Genomic DNA, 19386 nt, shown 5'->3' on the forward strand with positions numbered 1-19386 from the left:
CAGTGAAGCCACTGTATTTAATCCATAGTGCTGTTCTTGTCCACTAATACTCAATGGTTAGGAAAGATGTGGGACTATAACTCAGGCAGAATCAGCATAATTTAAAATATATAATATTGTGGCGTGATCCAAACATATTTCTATATTCTAGAAATAGAATTGTCATTTTTTATGATAGTCAGCACATCCACAGGTAAAATAAAATGTCAAGATAGCAATAGCATCATAATAATTGTATGAGATGGTGTTTCACACACATAAAAAAGGGCTTTAATAATGCTGCCACAATAACTGTTTTAATCTTTTTGACCTCACCATTCATAGTGATATGTAATCTATTTATTTAATAAATATTAATATAACATAATATTAATAGCATTTGAATAGATAGAATGACTGTGGCCAAAGAAAGCAAATACCAATAGTAATAGGCACCTTGAGTGCATTCCCCAAACAATTGGAACATCATTTGAACACTATTGACATCGACAAAATCACTATCAGGCAATTGCAAAAGGCAGCTTTACTTGGAACAGCTTACATCCTGTGGTAGTACCTTTAACATCATCAAGCATTCCCTTCTACCTATCCCAGGTCCTTGGGAATGACTCTAGGCGAAAATGCCAAACCCACTCTTAACATCTGGTTAATTGTGCAACTAATTATAATAATAACATTCTGCAAGAATAGCTTTAATATTATTAAATGACAATCTCTTGTCTATTCCAAGTTCTTGGGAAGGACTTGCCAAATTCAGTCTAAATATCTGGCTGATTATGTAACCAACCATAATTATAGAACAAACTGCTGATTTAGGATTCCTGCTTCCTCAGTTCCATGTTTTCTGTGCTGATCAACAACATCTGAAAATAGCTTTTTCTTACATACATTTGAATGCAAAAAGTACTCAGCATGTTTGGGAATATTAGGATTAACTGAGTTGATCCAAAACATATATTACCCAGGTTTCTACAACCATTATATCCTATTCAAGTCTCTAGGTATTTGCCACGTTTCATTACTGCTTATCTACTTTGGTTTTGAGAATGTTTTATGCTTCTCTCTATTCAGGTTGGGACAGAAAGGAGAGACATGGATACTTCTTTATTTGGCAGACTGGCATTGCTGAAACAACTGATTAAAGTTAATAAAGAAGAAGAAACAGCTTGTGAATTCCACACGTCTGCATTGCTAGACATGGTAGATGTTTGATCAGCATTTCCTTAAACTAATAGAACAAGAGAGCTGATGATGTATGACGTCAGATATGAATTTCCTTGAAAAAAGCCATGATAGATGGATGTGTCTGATAATTCTTGCATAGGTAATACTTCCTTGATGAAGTCAAATGCATCTTTTGGTCTTGCTCTTTGATTTGGTTAGTTTGCTATATATGTGTATACCTGGAGCTCTGCTGTGAAAAGTGGAGCATTCTTTGCATGATGCCTTTTATGGGAAATTTATTTTACAGAGCTTATATTAAACAACTTCTAATGATTATTTTTTACATAGTCATTGTTTCCATGTAAGAATTTACGGTATCCTGTAAAATAAATTGTATGTTGCAACCTTGTGGACATGTAATGTATGCTGTGTAGGCAAAGACTTGAATTTTAAGATAAATTAATATAAAGAAGTTTACTTCTTTCCCTAGGAGTTGGGAAAGAGTTTTCTAGATAATATGGAATATGGCCGAAGAGGAAGCTACATTCTTTTATAGATTTCTTTATTAGGATTTGTCAGTATGAATTTTATGAATATTGGAATGAATTTGTGGCCTTAGTGTATATTTTACATTTGTATTGAGATTTCCACAGTTGAAAGAGATTGCAATTTCGGATGGAGTCACTTTCAGTCATGAAAGAGACTTGAAGCCTAGTGGATCCAAGAACATTTGGCATCTTGGTTTTTTTCTGCTGTAGGATATTAGCAACCTATGTTCCTTGAGACCCTGGAAATTTTTTTATCATAAATGTTCTATGCTTTGTCTTCTGAGATCTATAAAAATCCTAATCTGAATTGACTAACTCAACTCATTCTTTTGGAATAATTTTATGAAGTGACTTCAGACTTTGTAGTCCTTGACTTATGACCACAATTGAGCCCAAAGTTTTTGTTGCTAAGTGTTGCTAAGAGAATTTTGACCCAACTTACGACCTTTCTTGCCACAATTGTTAAGTGAATCACTGCAGTTATTAAGTTAGTAACACAGCTGTAAACTAAATCTAGCTTCCCCATTAAATTTTGCTTGTCAGAAGATTGCAAAAGGTAATCAAATGATCCTGGGACACTATAACAGTTGCTAAGTATCCAAATTTTGATCACATGACCATGGGAATGTGCCAATGGTCAAGTGAAAAATGGTTATAAATCACTTTTTTCAGTGACATTGTAACTTTTAACAGTCACTAAATGAACTGTTGAGGACTACCTGTATTAAAAATATTAGAACATATTTTTAATGTGTAGGCAATGTCTTTATCCAGAAAATATTATCAATCTGATGGAAACATTCTTAAATACACAGATTGTAAAGTGGACAGTAGCTTATTAAGACTAACAAACTCGGTAACTATATTTCTCTTTTAAAGCAATTAGCTAAGTATAATGTTTTGAAAGTGATACTTATATTGTGACCAGCTATTATTCTCCAGGTTTTGCATTTTTTTGATATACTGGATAGGGTGTATATTTTTATAATTTGCAGCAGATTATTATTTTTCCATTGTTTTTACTGAAATATGATTAATATACAATATCAGGTAATTACATTAACAATATAGACATTACAAAAGACAACAACCATGTAGATGGATACTGCACATATATACATTTGCCATATATGTAAGCTACACTATATTATAATCTATTGCTATGAAGATAATAAAGTCCATCCAAATATGGTGAAATTGTAGATCTACTGTTGATGTCTCATTATTTTAACTTTATCTATAATAAATTTTAAGTGTTTCAATCATGTTTAATGTATATCAGCTACAAACTTTAAGACCAAACAAAATTACACAAAGTTTGCAGCGGATGATGTACATTAAATATGATTGAAACACTCTTAAATTTAATCACAAGTTTGATTGGTCCATTCTCCTAAGAGAAGTTATGTGGAAATGTTTTTCGGCAAAGCAAAAGACTTCAATTACATATATGGTTGGTTGGTTGTCATATTGGTGGACAAGAGCCTTACTTAACACTCCCAATTTGGGAATTGGAGTATGAGCTACAAATTGCCTGAGATTGCACCAGGATAACTTTTTGTGGAATGGACATTCTTTGTTAATTGTGATATGCCTTCTTTACAGCTTATACCATGATCTCGATCCCCTTTCCACCCAGTTAGCAGAAAACTAGTTAAAGAGCCCATAAATGAAACACAAGCGCCTTTAGGGCTCCAGATGGCCCATTTTGCAGTAGAGTATTAAGACCAGTGGCTGGTTTCTGGGAGATTCCATTTAAAACTGAGCATCTATGTCTTGGATTCAGACTGAGTATAATACTATGGTTCAGTCAATAAAGAAAGATGAACTCTGTGATTTGATGGCAACTTCTGGTGAATCTCATTTTTAAAAGTTCCATTATATATACATAGTCCTCAACTTAAAACCATTTGTTTAATAATTATTTGGAGTTACAATGGGACTACAAAAATTTACTTATGAATATTTTTCACACTTAATGATCACTGAAGCACCCCCAGGGTCATGTGATAAAAATTCAGATACTTGGTAACAGGCATGTATTTATGATGACTGCCGTGTCTAGGGTCTTGTGGTCCCCTTTTGTTATTTTCTGACAAAGTCAATGGGGAAATCAATTAGTAACAACGTTATAATAACAGGGTTTGCTTAATAGCGGCCAAAAAGGTTGTAAAACAGGACAGATCTCACTTGACTGTCTTGCTGAGCAAGAGAAATTTTGGGCTCAGTTGTGGTTGCAACTTGGGGACTACCTATATTCTTTAAAGGAAAGTAGGAATGAAGCAGATAAAATAGATACAAACGTGTATGATGTCTCAAACTGATTTGCACATATGTTCAGTCAATATGGCCACCTACAAGAAGTCCTCAACCACAATTGAGCCCAAAATTTCTGTTGTTAAGTGAGACATTTGTTAAGTGAACTTTGACCCATTTTATGACCTTGCTTACTTCTGTTATTAAGTGTTTCACCGCAGTTGCGGTTGTGAAGTGAATCTGGCTTCCTCGACTTTGCTTGTCTGAAGGTCGCAAAAGGGGATCCCATGGCCTTGGGACACAGCAATAGTGATAAACATGAATCAGTAGCCAAGCCCTTGAATTTTGATCACATGATCATAGGGATGCTGGAAAGGTCATAATTGTGAAAAACGGTCATAATTCACTTTTTTCAGTTCGGTTGTAACTTTGAATGGTCACTGAACAAACTGTCATAAGCTGAGGACTACTTGTATTCGTCTTATTCTAAGCAGCTTACAACACATGAGAAAAAAACTATACACCTATAGCTGCTATCAAACAAGTCAGTATGCTACCTTAAAAAGGACTATTTGTTATATTCTAAAACAGTGGTCACCAACCGGTGAGCCATGAGAAAATTTTGGTGGGCTGCAGAGAGATGTCTCCCCAAAGCATCCCCCTCAAAGCCCGCCCACTTGCTGGCTCCCACCCTTCGGCCGAGTGCAAACCTGCAAAAAGCAGCGCGGTCCTCAACGGGCATGAGGAGGTAATGGTGCTGTTGCAGCAAGAGGCTGGCAGCACAGGCGGGCTGAAACATCAATGGAGATAGCCGGAAGGTGCAGGAACGCCGTGCTCCTTGTATTTGCGTGGCACTCCCGCACCTTCCAGTTTGCCTCTCCTGGCCTGGGTTCTTCCTCAATGGCTGAGGGCTTTAGGGACGGCCCAGGGCAGGAAAAGTACTGGTTGGTGGTGGGAGGGGGCAGAGTGGGCAAGTCTGCAGTCACCATCCAGTTCTGAGGTCCAGAATGGGGCGTTGGCATCAGTTTCCTCATCCCTCTTGTCGCTCTGCTCTGCTTGCCCCCCAACGGCCCCAGGGGAAAGCACAGGAAAAGCGAGCACAAACATAGCTCTTGCTGGGGCGAAAGAGCTGAGATTGAGGAAGGCACAGGCAAGAGAAGACAGAAATGGCTGCCTTTGAAAAGCGCTGCTTTCTGTTGCCTGTGCCTTCCGATCTCTGCTCTTTCGCCCCAGTGAGAGCTTGTTTTCGTTTTGGGGGGGCAGCAGAGACCTCAGGGCTGCTCTTCCCCCTCAGCAAGCCAGGCCTGGAGGAACGTGAAAAATTGAGAGCGAGCGCCGCACCGGAGAAAGGTGTGTTGGAAAAGCCAACACGTTTCCAGCACACTCTCCTCTGTCCTTAAGTAAGACTGACTGGGGGGAAGGGTAGGAGGGAAGGAGAAGCCTGGCTGGCTTTCCTTTGGCATGGGGTGAGGAGGAATAGATCAAATGCCCAGACCAAAAGAGCGCTGAGGAAGACGGGCTCCTAATAACCAGCCTATTTGTGCAGGCGAGAGCTCCAGCTTTTCTGGACTCCCCCCCACCCTCCACCCCTTCAGCCACCACACAGGGAGGGATCCAACAGGAGAAACCTGGAGCCTTGGGGAGTCCTCTTCTTATGTGGAGGCTGAAGGGGGGGGTGTTGCCTGGTTATTAGGAGCCCGTCGGCAATTCCAGTCTGGCCCTTCTTCCCTCCCCAACTCCAGGCAGCCACACCTAGCAAAGGAGGGAGAGGTTTCCTCTGACTTGGGGGAGATATGAGAGGGCTCTGATTTTCTTCCGTTTGAGCGGGAGCCGGTTCCTCCCCTTCCAGATCTTCCCAGCCTCCAGGCACCATGTGGCTTCTTAAATCCTCACTCTTCTCCCCTCAAAGGATAAGAGAGCCCCCCCCCCCTTTCCCTTCACCCTGCCCCACGGTTATGATTAAGCATGTACGATTTTGTTATAATTAAATAAGCATTTGTATGTGTTTGTGTGTGTGTATAAAAAATAAAAATTATTTTTAATATTAAATTCATATTTAATATAAAAAATAAAATTGTTATATTAAATATATTATCTTTTTAAAAAAAATTCATATTAGTGGTCCTTGGGATTTAAAATTATGAGTTTGGTGGTCCCCAAGGTCAAAAAGGTTGGCAACTCCGGCTCTACAGCATGCAAATTGAAGCAGGACAATTTTCTGTCCAGAATGGTACTTGAAATACAGCGCACTCACAGAATGATGCTCTGCTCTGATGAAATATATTTCAGCAAAACAAGCTGAAACACATTTCCCAGTAAAAAAAAAAAAAAAAAGCTTCTCAGCTCATTTGAGTAGAAATCACTGATGCAGCAAGCGTGTTCCACTGAAACTTTTTTCTTTCTTTTTGGGCACATTATTTCAGAAAAAACCTACAGTGTCTGTTTCCGAGATATTGAGACCAGCCAAAATTTTGCATGGAATCACCAATGTTGTTACACATAATCAACTAGCAGATAAGAGTTGGTTAGCAGCTATTTTTCAAAAGGTAATTCAGCCTAGGAAGAAAAGATTCAAAATGTTCAGACTCTGCTTTAAATTCACTTATAAATGAGAACTAGAAATTCCTATTGCAGTTAGTGTAATTTTTGCATTTGGATTGCACCCTGTTGTGAGGGGCCTAATAAGGCCCCTCTAAGTATAGGTAGTCCTCATCTTACAACCATTTGTTTAATGACCATTTGAAATTACAACACTTGAAAAAAGTGACTTACAATCAGTTCTCAACCACTGCAGCATCCCCAGAGTGACACGATCAACATTTAGATGCTTGGCAATTGGCATATATTTATGAGGGTTGGCATATATTTATGGGGGAGTGTGTCACATGATTGCCATTTGCTACTTTCCCAGCCAGTTTCCAAGAAGCAAAGTCAATGGAGTAAATTGCATTTGCTTAATGACCATGTGATTCACTTAAGCGCTTAACAACCATGACAGAAAAGGTCATAAACTTACACAACTCACCAACCATTTTGCATAACAATGGAAATTCTGGTCCCAATTGTGGTCATAAGTCAAGGACCACATGTCCTGATGTAAGTCTTTTCAGTTCAACTTTATGGAAAGATATGGGTACTCTTAATCAACAAATGACAGAAATCAATGTGATATATGGTGAACATCTGCCTCATTACCATCAACATACAGAATTCTCAAGATGTCAAAAATGATTTTCTTTAAATGGAAAAAGCTGCCAGTTTCATCAGGAGAAAACATTCAGAATGCAGAATTTGATCCATCTGACATTACAGTTCAAGATTCACTTAAGGGTTTTCGTAAATAGGTTTGCACAAACACTGCAGCAGCTGGCTCATGATCCTTGGCTTACTGGTGCTGAATTGGACACCTCAGCAAGTAGCAACAATCACCAACTTCGTTAGAGGTGAGTGAGCCAAACTTCTTTATTTAGTAATAGCACAAGTTTGTTAGATAACACGACAAGCTAGTTTCAGTAACTCAAGCAAACTGTTTCAATCGTTAACTGCCCTGTTGAGGTAATTTCCCGTTAGGACAATGAGCACATACAGGGAGACGTATTTGAGAGGAGTGTTTGAATAATACACACAGAGCACACAGATACACTGTACAGTAAATGTAGGTTTTTACTTCCAGAAAGGTTTAAGCAAAGTCCAAAATAAGCAATCCAAAGTCATTCACAGGTAAGATCAGTCAGTTTTCATCCAGGGCTAATCCAAATATCAAATTCCAGTGTCAAAAACAGTTCAGTATCAGACTTACATTAAATCCAGTAATATCAGTCAATTAGAAGAAATGGAGCAACCACAATACTTTCCAACAGAAGGAAACACTTACACTCTCTTCTGAGACTCAGACTAAACAAACCAGGTTTCTGGCTCCATCTTATGGCCGTTTGAGAAACCACACCTAATTACAGTTTTGCATTTTCTTATATCCTGCTTTATATATTTCTAACCCAAATAGCTGTTAGGTGACTCATATTCCTAACATACCCCTCCCCCCAATCTGTCAACACGTCTGGTTTGATCAGGAATGCGGTGAAGCTGTAAATCACTACTTTAAATTCTACAAAGAGATTCTCAGCATAATGCGATTTTTTTCACCGGAAGATTTCCATCTGGTGTCAATGCCCTACCTACAACTACGGTATCTATATCTGGAAAGTTACATTGGTTTGGCTGGCTTGAAAGCAATTTTTCCGGGCAGTTTTTTTGCCTCGTATTCTGCGAGGGACTGTAGCCCCAAAACATTGATTTTTATAACTTCTTAATCATTTAGAAGCGTCCCTTCTGTGCCCTTCGCGGCTTTCTTCCCGTCCCCATTTTCCTGTCACTGATCTGTGCCAAACTCGCTTCCTTCGCCTGGAAGCTCTGCAAGCAGGCCACATTTTAGCTCCGAGGAGGAAAAGCGCGGAAGGGCTGGCGCTCCTCCGTGGCCCATAAATTTGCAAAGCGCCGCGCTTTGACTTGCTGAGTCCCTGCATTTCTTTGGATCCTCTCGCTTGCTACGTTAAAGCTACCAACGCCTTCATTACTGTCCCACAGCCAATCATTCAGTCGTCCGTTCGTTAACTCCCTGCCGTTCCCGCATTCGAGACCAACAGCAAGCTTTACTTGGAAACGGACTCCTCCTTTCCATTATACCTAAACTCTCTTCGATTGGCTCGCACTTTCATGGGCTTATATCAGTTCAGATCGGATGTTTCGAATAGCTTCTTGGGAGTTGTAGTCCGCAAGAAGGGACTGCTTTGTGCCACGATTCGCACAAAAGACTTCACATCCCAGCGTACCGCTGAAACAGTCGAGATGGTCGAGGTGTGTGTGAGATAAGTCCCACTTTGGGTATAGTTTTATTTTATGCCTGTCCTGCAGGCTTCCACCTTAGCTCAGAGTGGCAGGATGGATGGAACGTGAGTATTTTGGCATCTCTTCTATTTTAGGATTCTTCCTGGTCGCTTTAGCTTTTAGTTTTGTTTGGAAAAAATCATTAGGATGCTTGTGGTGATGGAAAAAAACCCAACAAAAAATAAAAAACAAAATATGAGTGAAAAGTCGGGTACGTAAGTGATGATTAAAAAAATGACATATTTCCCATGGTCTGACAAGGGATTTGAATCTTTTGTGGTCATCTATCGGTTGATTTTTTTTTTTTTACAAAACGGGAATAATTAAAATGTAATGTTTTATACAGATATTTGTACTGTGCATATATGATATGATACATAAATTATTGCCCTGTGCTCTTCCTCGTTGTTAAGCAATTTAAATCGCTCTGAGATTTGTTTGTGGTTTGGTTGTCCTTTCATTTCACCAACAAGTTAATTTTGATAATGTTTCATACTATCTATTCATCCAATTCATTCTTGTATTTTTATGTATCTTTTTTCCTTCTCCTGTATTATATTTCTCTACTACATCTTAGAAAATCTTGAATTGGTTTGCAATAGCCGCAAACTTTTTCTAGAGTAAACATAGTAAAATGGACAAATCCCATATAAATGGCAGAATAAAAAGATACATGGTAAAAATAATCCGTTAAAATACAGGTGCTGCTGAGGGAGTTAGTGACCAAAACAGGCTGGTTTGGTAAGAATGCCTGCAGCACATCTGCTTAGAGTGGATACCCTTGCAGAAGAATGCTGTTGTTGGATTCTTGGTACTCTTAGCTCAGAAAACATCAAGAACCCAACAGTTTAACCTTGGACTACATATATTCTCAGCTATTGGAAAGCAAATCATTCACAAACATGTAAAAAGGTCACCAATGTAGCTCATTAAGTGGCTGTCCCAGAGAACAGCCGTTTGAGCCGTGTTTGATGTCAGCGGAGATGTTTCTTTGGTTCATACTTCTAGAAGTATCTAGAACTTTGTCCAAAAACAGAAGCCCTTTTAAATTAAATTAAAGCATTGTGTATTTTCCCACAGTATCTGCTGAAATGGACACACTCCACAGTATCACACTGTCAGAAGGTGTGTAATTTGTACTCTTTAACAGTTTAAGGATATTGGCTGCGTACAGGTAGTCCTCAACTTGCAACAACAATTGAGCCCAAAATTTCTGTTGTTAAGTGAGACATTTGTTAAGTGAATTTTGCCCCATTTTACGACCTTCCTTGCCACAATTAAGTGAATCGCTGCAGTTGATAAGGCTTCTCCATTGACTTTGCTTGTCAGAAGGTTGCAAAAGATGATGACATGACTCTAGGACACAGCAGCAGTCATAAATATGAATCAGTTGCCAAAGCATTTGAATTCTGATCACATGATCATGGGGATGCTGCAAAGGCTGTAACTTTGAAAAATGGTCATAAGGGCACATTTTTCAGTGCCGTTGTAACTTTGAATGGTCTCTAAGTGAACTGTTGTAAATTGAGGACTACCTATATAAACATTGAACTAAGCCAAGACATATTGAATTACCTTTGGATGAATAACCCACAATTGGCTGCTTGCATGTCATGGTATGAAGGATGCAAATGCTGAGGAACAGGAATGGGGCTGAACCCATCCACAAGTCAAGCAGCTGCATGTTAGAAACATGCAGGGAGAAGCAGTAGCGTTTTTATTTCCTGATATAATTTTTTTACTGGATTTTGAGATTTCACATTTAAACAGATATAGAATAACAGAACTGGAAGGGAGCTTGGAGGTCTTCTAGTCCAACCCCCTGCTTAGGCAGGAAACCCTATACCATGTCAGACAAATGGCTGTTCAGTCTCTTCTTTAAAACTCCCAGTCTTGAAGCATTCACAACTTCTGGAGGCAAGTGGTTCCACTGCACAGAAACACAAGTCTGCGTTTGCCCACATGGCCCGTGGGAACCATCCCCACCCACTCACTCCTTACCTGGCAAACTTGTTCTGTTTTACTTTCCTTACATTTTCTATTTCATGTGGCTGTAGATAGTTTTAGTTTATACACAGTTAATCCACAGTTTAGTTCTAAATTGGAGTGCTAACAATAAGCTCCACACACTGCTTGGATCCTAATGCTTGGACATTTTTCATTTGTAATGCTAGGATGAAGGCTTTACCTGGTGCCTCTGTTTGCTTTTCATTCCTGTTAGATATTTGCGGAGAAGAGGAGGCCCATATAAGACAGAACCAGCCACAGACTTAACCCGCTGGCGCTTGAGTAATGAAGAAGGTCGGCAGCGGTGGCGATATCTAGAAGATGGCGAGGGTGTGGAGCGGAAGCAAACTGTACTGGAGGCTCATTCTCTAGGGCTGGACACAGTAAGTGACTGATGCTGTTGTAAATATGGGATAGGAGTGGGATGGACAGTTTGCACCACTCTCAGCAATTTATTTCAAGTTCGGTCTTTAGAGAGAAGGCCAGCTTGTCTGCTGCAAAATATTTCTGTGTTCTAGCACAGCAGTCGCCAACCAGTGGGCAGTGGCCCACTGGTGGGCTGCGAGAAAATGTTGGTGGGCTGCAGAGAAATCTCATCCCCAGAGCACCCCCCCAAAGCAATTAATCCAGGCTGCACAGAAACACAAGTCTGCGTTGCCCACATGGCCCGCAGGAACCATCCCCGCCCACTTACTCCTAACCTGGCAAACTTGCCTGCTAAGTTGCTATTGTTTCTTTTTCCGACCATCAGCTGTTCTGCTGTGCCAGGAGATTTAGATTAGCTAGGAAGCAGGAAATGGTTGGATTTCTTGCTTTCTAGCTAGTCTTTAGATCTTCAGCTCTGCTTTTAAGCAAAGCCGAACCTCCCTTAGGACTGAAGGTTCTATTATTCAGTACAGACTCAGAGCAAGTAAATTTAAGTGACAGACTCAGGTAGCCGATGGCAGATAGATAGATCACTGAATGATTCTGTGAGCAACTCAATCTGCCTGCCTGCTTTTCCTGATTTTGGGTAAAAGTTGCTTTTTTAAAATAAAAATTCAATATTTACATAGGAAAAACAGGAAGTGATGAAATGGGGCTAGATTTCATCCTACAAAGCTTGTAGAAGCCTGCAGAAGCTTTCCTCAAGCCTTTGGGAGGCCGAAAAAGCCCTCAAACTGGCCAAAAATCAGCTGTGAGGCATAGTGCAGTTAAGGGGGAGGTGGGGGTGGGTGGGGAGGCCATCATTGCCTTTTGGGTGCTGGCATGCGAATGTGAGCATGCAAGCGCACACAATTTTTAGCACAGGAGCCCAAAAAATTTAGCTACCACTGGTCTAGTGCTTTAGGCACCAGGTTAGAAAGTGTGAAACTAAGTTCTAGTCCTGCCTTAGCCATTAAAGCCTACTGGATGATCTGGACCCAATCATTCTCTCTTGGCCCAGCTTACCTCACAGGATTGTTGTGGGGAAAATAGGAGGAAGAAGGTATGCTCAATCATTTTTAAAAATAATAAAGGCAGGATATAAGTAAATAAATTCACTGTGAATCTTTTCTGGCAGATATCTTAAAGTGTCATTGGTTTGCCTGGGGAGCAAATCCAAGGCCAGTTGCTATCCTTTCTGTTGTACCAGAAACGGGAGAACAGCTAAATACTCCTCCACAAGTTGTATGGCTTGAATAAAGCAGGAGACTTCAGTGAACCTCTTTATATATATATGCCGGTTCTCTTTAGACTTTTATGGATCTACAGTCTGATCAGTGGTGGGATTCAAATGTTGCCACCAGTTCGGTGGGCGTGGCTTGGTGGGTGCGCTTTGTGCGCATGCACACACTTTGCGTGCACGTGTGCACCAAACGCGCACTTTGCGCAGGCGTAGAGGAGCCTCTTGCAAGCCTGCACAATCCCGGTCGCTTCAGCAGCTGCCACGTGGCACTATTCTGTGCCCTGCAAAGCAGCTGCACTTCAAATTCAGCAGATAAAAATGAGTATGGGAGCCCGGGTGGGCAGGTGAGCCCAACGGCAGAGCGGTGGACAGAACCGGTTTGGTCTCTGCTGCTCATCGCTCCTACCGGCTCACCGGAACTGGGCAGAACCAGTTGAATACCACCACTGAGTCTGATCATTTATATTATTTTCTGGTTCCAATTCCTTTCTATTTTGCAGACTAAAGCCCTCCCAATCTTGCCTACAGCCTGTACTGCAGAGGAGGCAGCGCTAAATGGGATGAAATTTTTCTCAGTCCTACAAGCAGAGGATGGTCACTGGGCTGAGGATTATGGAGGTCCTCTCTTTCTGTTGCCAGGTATCATTACAAGAAATGTCCCAAGAGCTTCTTCTCATAGATGGTCATGCATCAGTCAGATGATCGGTGTTTGTATCAAAGGCAAAAAATCTGCTAAGCTACATCAGAATGAATGAAATGTTTCTCTACATGCTACCCCTTACTATGGTTTAAAAGGAATAGAGGGATCTTATTCCATACAGATAGAACAAATTGGCTCACAATGGTGATGAATTTAAATGACGGTTCTCTCTCTCCAGGCCTCTTGGAATCTTTTAAGTCTAAGCATTCCAGTTCATTGGATTTTAGCAGAAGTGAGCAGTGACCATTCATTATTTCAGGAGCTTCTTGTTGTTGCTGCCTGAAAAGGCTTTCTAGCCTTAACTGCATTTTTTTTTTAACCTTCTGGTTTTCTTCAAACAGGACTTCTGATTGCGTGCCATGTTGCTAAGGTTCCAATCCCAGAAGCAAGTAAGAAGGAGATGGTGCGCTATTTGCGTTCAGTGCAACTCCCAGATGGAGGATGGGGCCTGTGAGTAACACTCAAAAGCTGCTGGTTCAGAGGGACTTTTGCAACTTTCTCCTAGTTCATTATCAGGGTGGCGGCAGCAGCACCGCCAGCACCAGCAACATTTCAGTTCTCCTCAGCCTAAATAAAGATGCCCCAGAATTTTTTTTTTCGTTGTAAATATCTGACAGTCTTCCCTTGTTCCAGCTGGCAAATGCCATCCTGGTTCAGAAGGGACTGATATGCTGATCTTGGTGTGAGCAGTGAGAATTTATAAGCATATTACAAAGGCATAGAAAAACAGGGGCTCTTCTTGCTCATGGGACTCAATGCCTAGCCAATTATTTTGGGAGGAAATGGTCGGGAGTTCCTAAGGAGAAGATGGTACCTATTTCAGGAATTGACCAAGAGTGTTTAGTGCCTTAAGAAATCAGTAAGAAATCTACAATTACTTTGCATTTTGAAAGAGTAGTAGAAATCCGTTATCTTGCAAGAATCTACTATTGCAGGGAAAGATTTTATAAAGCCTTGGAGAATCTTTCTCAGTCTTACGTAAGACGTTTGTTAAGTGAATTTCGCCCCATTTGAAGACCTTTCTTGCCATAGTTGTTAAGAGAATCGCTGCAATTGTTAAGTTTGTAACATGGTTGTTGAGTGAATCCGGCTTCCCCTTTAACTTCTCTCATCAGAAGGTCATGAAAGGTGATAGTGCGACCATCATAAATAACCAGTTGCCAAGCATCTGAATTTTGATCATGTGACCACAGGGAAGCTACAACAGTCATAAGTGTGAAAAATGGTGATAAGTCACTTTTCAGTTCTGCTGTAACTTCAAACAGTTAATAAAAAATGGTTGTTAGTTCAGAATTACCTGCATTGTTATTTCTAACATTTTTCTGTCTCTAGAAAATATACAAGAGATCAACTTGAACCAAAAAAGCTGCTTTCTAATCCTTGTGCATAATCTGTGCTCTTTATCCCTTATTTCCTACCCTGCCAGTACTTTGTTTTATCCAAATTAACAGATAACAGACAATCAGAGTTGGAAGGGACCTTGTATGTCATCTAGTCCAACCCCTCACCCAAGTTGGAGACTCGACACCATTTCTGACATATCTCCAATCTCTTCTTGAAAGCCTCAAGTGTGGCGCTCCCACAACTTCCGAGGGCAAGCTGTTCCATTGGTTGATTGTTCTCACTGTCAGAAAGTTTTTCCTTATTTCCAGGTTAAATCTCTCCTTGTTCAGCTTCCATCCATTATTCCTTGTCTGGCCTACAAGCACTTTAGAAAATAGCTTGACCCCTTCCTCCCTGTGGCAGCCCCTCAAATATTGGAAGACTGCTGTCATGCCTCCCCTGGTCCTTCTCTTTACTAGACTAGCCAAGCCCAGTTCCTGTAACCATTCTTTCTTTGTTTTAGTCTCCAGTCCCCTAATTATCCTGGTTGCTCTTCTCTGTACTTTTTCTAGAGTCTCAACATCTTTTTTATAATGTGGTGAATAAAACTGGATGCAGTACTCTACGTGTGGTTTTACTAAGGCTTTATAGAGTGGTATTAGTACCTTGATCTGGATTGTATCCCTCTGTTAATACAATTTAGGATTACATTCGCTTTTTTGGCGGCTGCTGCCCACTGCTGGCTCATATTTAGCTGGTTATTAAGTTAAGACTCCAAGATCCCTCTCACAGTTACTGCTATTGAGCCTGGTTTCACCCGGTCTATATGTGTACTTCTGGTTTTTCTTGCCTAAGTGTAGGACTTTACTTTTCCCTACATTGAATTTCATTTTGTTAGATACGGCCCAGTGTTATAGTCGGTCAAGATCCATCTGGATCTTGAGCTTATCTTCTTGGGTGTTAGCTATTCCTGCCAGCTTAGTATCATCTACAAATTTGGTAAGTTCCCCTTCTATTCCCTCATCTAAGTCATTAATGAAGATATTGAAGAGTACTGGGCCTAAGATGGAACCTTGTGGCACCCCACTGCTTACTTCCCTCCATGCAGACTTAGACCCATTAAGGACTACTCGTTGAGTCCGGTTTGCCAGTTGCGAGTCCATCTAGTGGTGGTGCTATCTATTCCACTTTTTTCTAGCTTACTAAGAAGTAAGTTGTGATCTACTTTGTCGAATGCCTTGCTGAAATTTAAATATATTATGTCCACAGTATTTTGATGGTCTGCTAATTTAGTCACTATGTTGAAGAATGAAATAAGATTAGTTTGGCATGATCTGTTATTAACAAACCCGTGCTGAATGCTAGTTATTACTTTACTTGTTTCTAGATGTTGGCAGATCTGTTTTTTTATTATCTTTTCCAGTATCTTCCCGGGTATTGATGTGAGGCTGATTGGTCTATAGTTTCATGGGTCTGTTTTTTCTCTCCCTTTTTTGAAGATGGGAACCACATCAGCTCTTTCCGAGTCCTCTGGTAGTTCCCCGGTGCTCCAGGATTTTTGAAAGATATGGTGCAGTGGTTCTGAGATGACCTCTGCCAGCTCCTTTAAAAGTCTGGGATGTAATCCATCAGGCCCAGGTGATTTGTGTTCATCAAGATCAGACAGATATTCTCTTACTATTTTTTTTTGCTTATTTTAATTTTTATTTCTGGTTTGTCTTTTACGGTTATGTTTTTGGTGGGTTGAGCTATAGTTTTTTTGCATGAAGACTGATGCAAAGAATGAGTTAAGCAGTTCTGCTTTCTCTCTGTTGCCTGTTACTTCCTTGCCGTCTTCTCTCCTTAGTGGAACGACTGTTTCCTTGATTTTTTTCTTGTTATTTATATATTGGAAGAAACTTTTTTTTATTATCTTTGACTTTTGTTGCAAGCCTTTGTTTGTTCTGAGCCTTTGCTATCCTGACTTCGTTTTGCAGATTATGGCTATCTGCTGATATTCTGCCTTAGTTGTATGTCCTTCTTTCCATTTTTTTTGTACTTGTCCTTTTTTTCTTTCAATTTGCCAGAGAGATCTTTGTGCAGCCATGCTGGTTTCTTGGATTTCTTGTTTTTCTTTCTCAGTGGTATTGTGCTGGTCTGGGCTTCTACGATCATACTTTTCAGAGTTTCCCAAGATTCTTGAGTTGTTTTCCCGTTTAGGATTTTCATCCATGGAATCTTTCCCAAGTTATCTCTGAGTTTATTGAAAGGAGCTCTTTTAAAATCCAAGTCTTTGGTGTCATTATGTTCTGTTGCTTGTGTTTGTGTTATGTTGAATTCTAGTATGACATGGTCACTCTCACCCAAGGTTCCTGCAGTTTCAACTCCTCTATCGCTTCTTCTCTGTTTGTAAGAATTAAGTCCAGTATGGCTGTCCCTCTAGTTTCACACTCTACACTTTGGACAACAAAATTGTCAGCTAGGTTGGTTAGGAACTTATTTGATTTCTCACTTGGTGCAGAACTAGTTTTCCAAATAATATCAGGATAATTGAAGTCCCCCATTACTATTGTTGTGTGTTTCCTGCATATGTTTGTTAGTTGGCTGGCTGCTTGATTGGATGGCCTATAATATACACCTATGGCCATATCATTCTTTTTTTCTGTTATATTTACCCATATGCATTCTAGCAAGTTTTCATCTTTGGTTTCATGCATTTCTGTAGCAATATAGTGGTCCTTTACATAGTGCAACTCCACCTCCTCTTTTATGGGGTCTGGGTTTTTTTTTGAATAGTTTGTATCCTTCTACCAGTATGTTCCAGTCATGGGTTTCATCCCACCAAGTTTCTGTTATTCCAACGATATCATATTTACCTTCATGTATTCGTAGTTCGAGTTCACCCTGTTTGTTCTCCAGACTTTGTGCATTTATATATAGGCACTTGAGATCTTTATGTCTGACACTGTGTTTACTGTCTACATAAATTGTGTTGTGCCTGCCTGCCCCAATTTTCTTGCCACCTGTTTGATTAATGCACATGGTATGGCACTCACTATTAAATGCTTGGTTTCGCTTGACAGCAAGGTTGATAATCTTACCTGCATAAACATCTATTTTGCATGCACTAGTATCTTTATTAATTTTAGGTTGCTGGGGACAGAAATGTTCTGTATCCATTAATTCTCTGTTCCCGCTATTCAGTTTAAATGTTTAGCCAGGAAATCTGTGAATTTAATGCCAAGTAACTCAGTCGTTTTCTTTGATGGATGCAAATAATTTCTTTTGTACAGTTTTTCATTGGATCAGTTGCAGACATCATGACTAATAAAACTAAACTACACCACTCCTTTAGCCACACATTAAACTCCACTACACGCTGGCCTTTCCCTTTTTGTTCCTTGTATACTGGTAGAATCTCTGAAAATATAAGCATACAGCCCATATTACCAAGTTCATACCCCAAGCTCTGGAAGTCTTTCTGAACAGAAAGTACATCCCTGGGACAGATAATTTGTACCAAATTATCTGCTACTGCAATGGCCTCTAGCTTATTCTGTTTGGAATAGGTGGAAACTCTGTTGGTTAGATCGGTTAAATTTATATTTCTCCAATATGAGTATAATGATAGTTTAAAATATATACATATAGAAACTTCAGTTAGAACTATAGGAATAAGAAAGATAAATATGGTGTAAAGAAAAGTTAAATGGTTGAACATAGGACATATAATAGAATGCATAATGTATAATGTTGATACAACCAGTATGTCATGGTTGTAAAATTGAAGCTGTAATACAAAACAAAATATATATATATATAATAAAACTTTATTTTAAAAAATAATAGATTTATGTTTCTCAAGCCTCACAAAGTTTGAAAACTTAACAAGTGAGAATGATATGAATGTCAGGAAGTCTTCTTCATGCTAGTTTAATGAAAAGTGTAAAAAGAAGTTCCAGACAAATTCGTAGCAGATCAATTAAGATGGAGTTACTTTGAAATGCTTCCTACCCACCTGTGGGATGGGAACTCCTCCTTTGGCTGGTTCCTGTAGTTGTTCCCAAAGATTCTCTTAACAGATACATTAATCTTAGCTATATATAGTGAAATGTCCAGATGTTTTTGTTTTCTTTTGAAAGATATCCTTTATGTAGTTATATTTCTTGGAAAGAAATTTTAGATGTACTACGTTGTTAAAATGGACTAATAGCTTCCTTCCATAAATGAGGCTGAGGAATTGCTTTCTGTCCAAAAGATATTGTAAATGTCTTAGAAAAACCAAAGGAACACATATAGACTGGGTGAAACCAGGCTTAATAGCAGTAACTGTGAGAGGGATCTTGGAGTCTTAACTTAACAACCAGCTAAATATGAGCCAGCAGTGTGCAGCAGTAGCCAAAAAACCCAATGCAATCCTAAGTTGCATTAACAGAGGGATACAATAAAGATCAAGTGAGGTACTAACACCACTCTATAAAGCCTTAGTAAGACCACACCTAGAGTACTGCATCCAGCTTTGGCCATCTCACTATAAAAAGAATGTTGAGACTCTAGAGAAGAACAACCAATATGATTAGGGGACTGGAGACTAAAACATATGAAAAACGGTTACAGGAACTGGCATGGCTCGTGTAGTGAAGAGAAGGACCAGGGGAGATATGATTGCAGTGTCCCAATATTTGAAGGGGTGTCGCAGGCTATTTTCTAAAGCACCTAAAGGCCAGACAAGGAATAATGGATGGAAACTGAACAAGGAGAAATTTAACCTGAAAATAAGGAGAAATTTTCTGACAGTGAGAACAATCAACCAATGAACAACTTGCCTTCAGAAGTTGTGGGAGCTTCATCACTTGAGACTTTCAAGAAGAGATTGG

General features: G+C 39.8%; 2 protein-coding genes across 4 annotated transcripts in view; both read left to right on the forward strand.

Annotated features, from left to right (window-relative positions):
- The window catches only part of MCM3AP (minichromosome maintenance complex component 3 associated protein), a 50892-nt gene extending 47976 nt beyond the window's left edge, over positions 1 to 2916 (forward strand). The window contains exon 29 of the mRNA XM_026707600.2: positions 1072 to 2916. Coding sequence (XP_026563385.1) covers positions 1072 to 1212 — 141 coding nt within the window. The 3' untranslated portion in view covers positions 1213 to 2916. The remainder of the gene's footprint in view (positions 1 to 1071) is intronic.
- A 5801-nt stretch (positions 2917 to 8717) lies between these two features.
- The window catches only part of LSS (lanosterol synthase), a 35790-nt gene continuing 25121 nt past the window's right edge, over positions 8718 to 19386 (forward strand). For 2 of the 3 annotated variants that reach the window (XR_015740689.1, XM_026707720.2), the window contains exons 1-4: positions 8769 to 8917; positions 11074 to 11242; positions 13008 to 13146; positions 13549 to 13657. Coding sequence is in view for 2 of the 3 variants with exons in the window: in XM_026707720.2 (XP_026563505.1) it covers positions 8865 to 8917; positions 11074 to 11242; positions 13008 to 13146; positions 13549 to 13657 (470 nt within the window). In the remaining variant the exon portion in view is untranslated. Of the gene's footprint in view, positions 8918 to 11073; positions 11243 to 13007; positions 13147 to 13548; positions 13658 to 19386 lie in introns of all 3 variants that reach the window. The other variant, XM_087919488.1, reaches the window with a different exon arrangement.

This window comes from Pseudonaja textilis, chromosome 1 (genome assembly GCF_049901715.1).
Source record: "Pseudonaja textilis isolate UNSWEBS1 chromosome 1, rPseTex1.2, whole genome shotgun sequence".
NCBI lineage: Eukaryota > Metazoa > Chordata > Lepidosauria > Squamata > Elapidae > Pseudonaja > Pseudonaja textilis.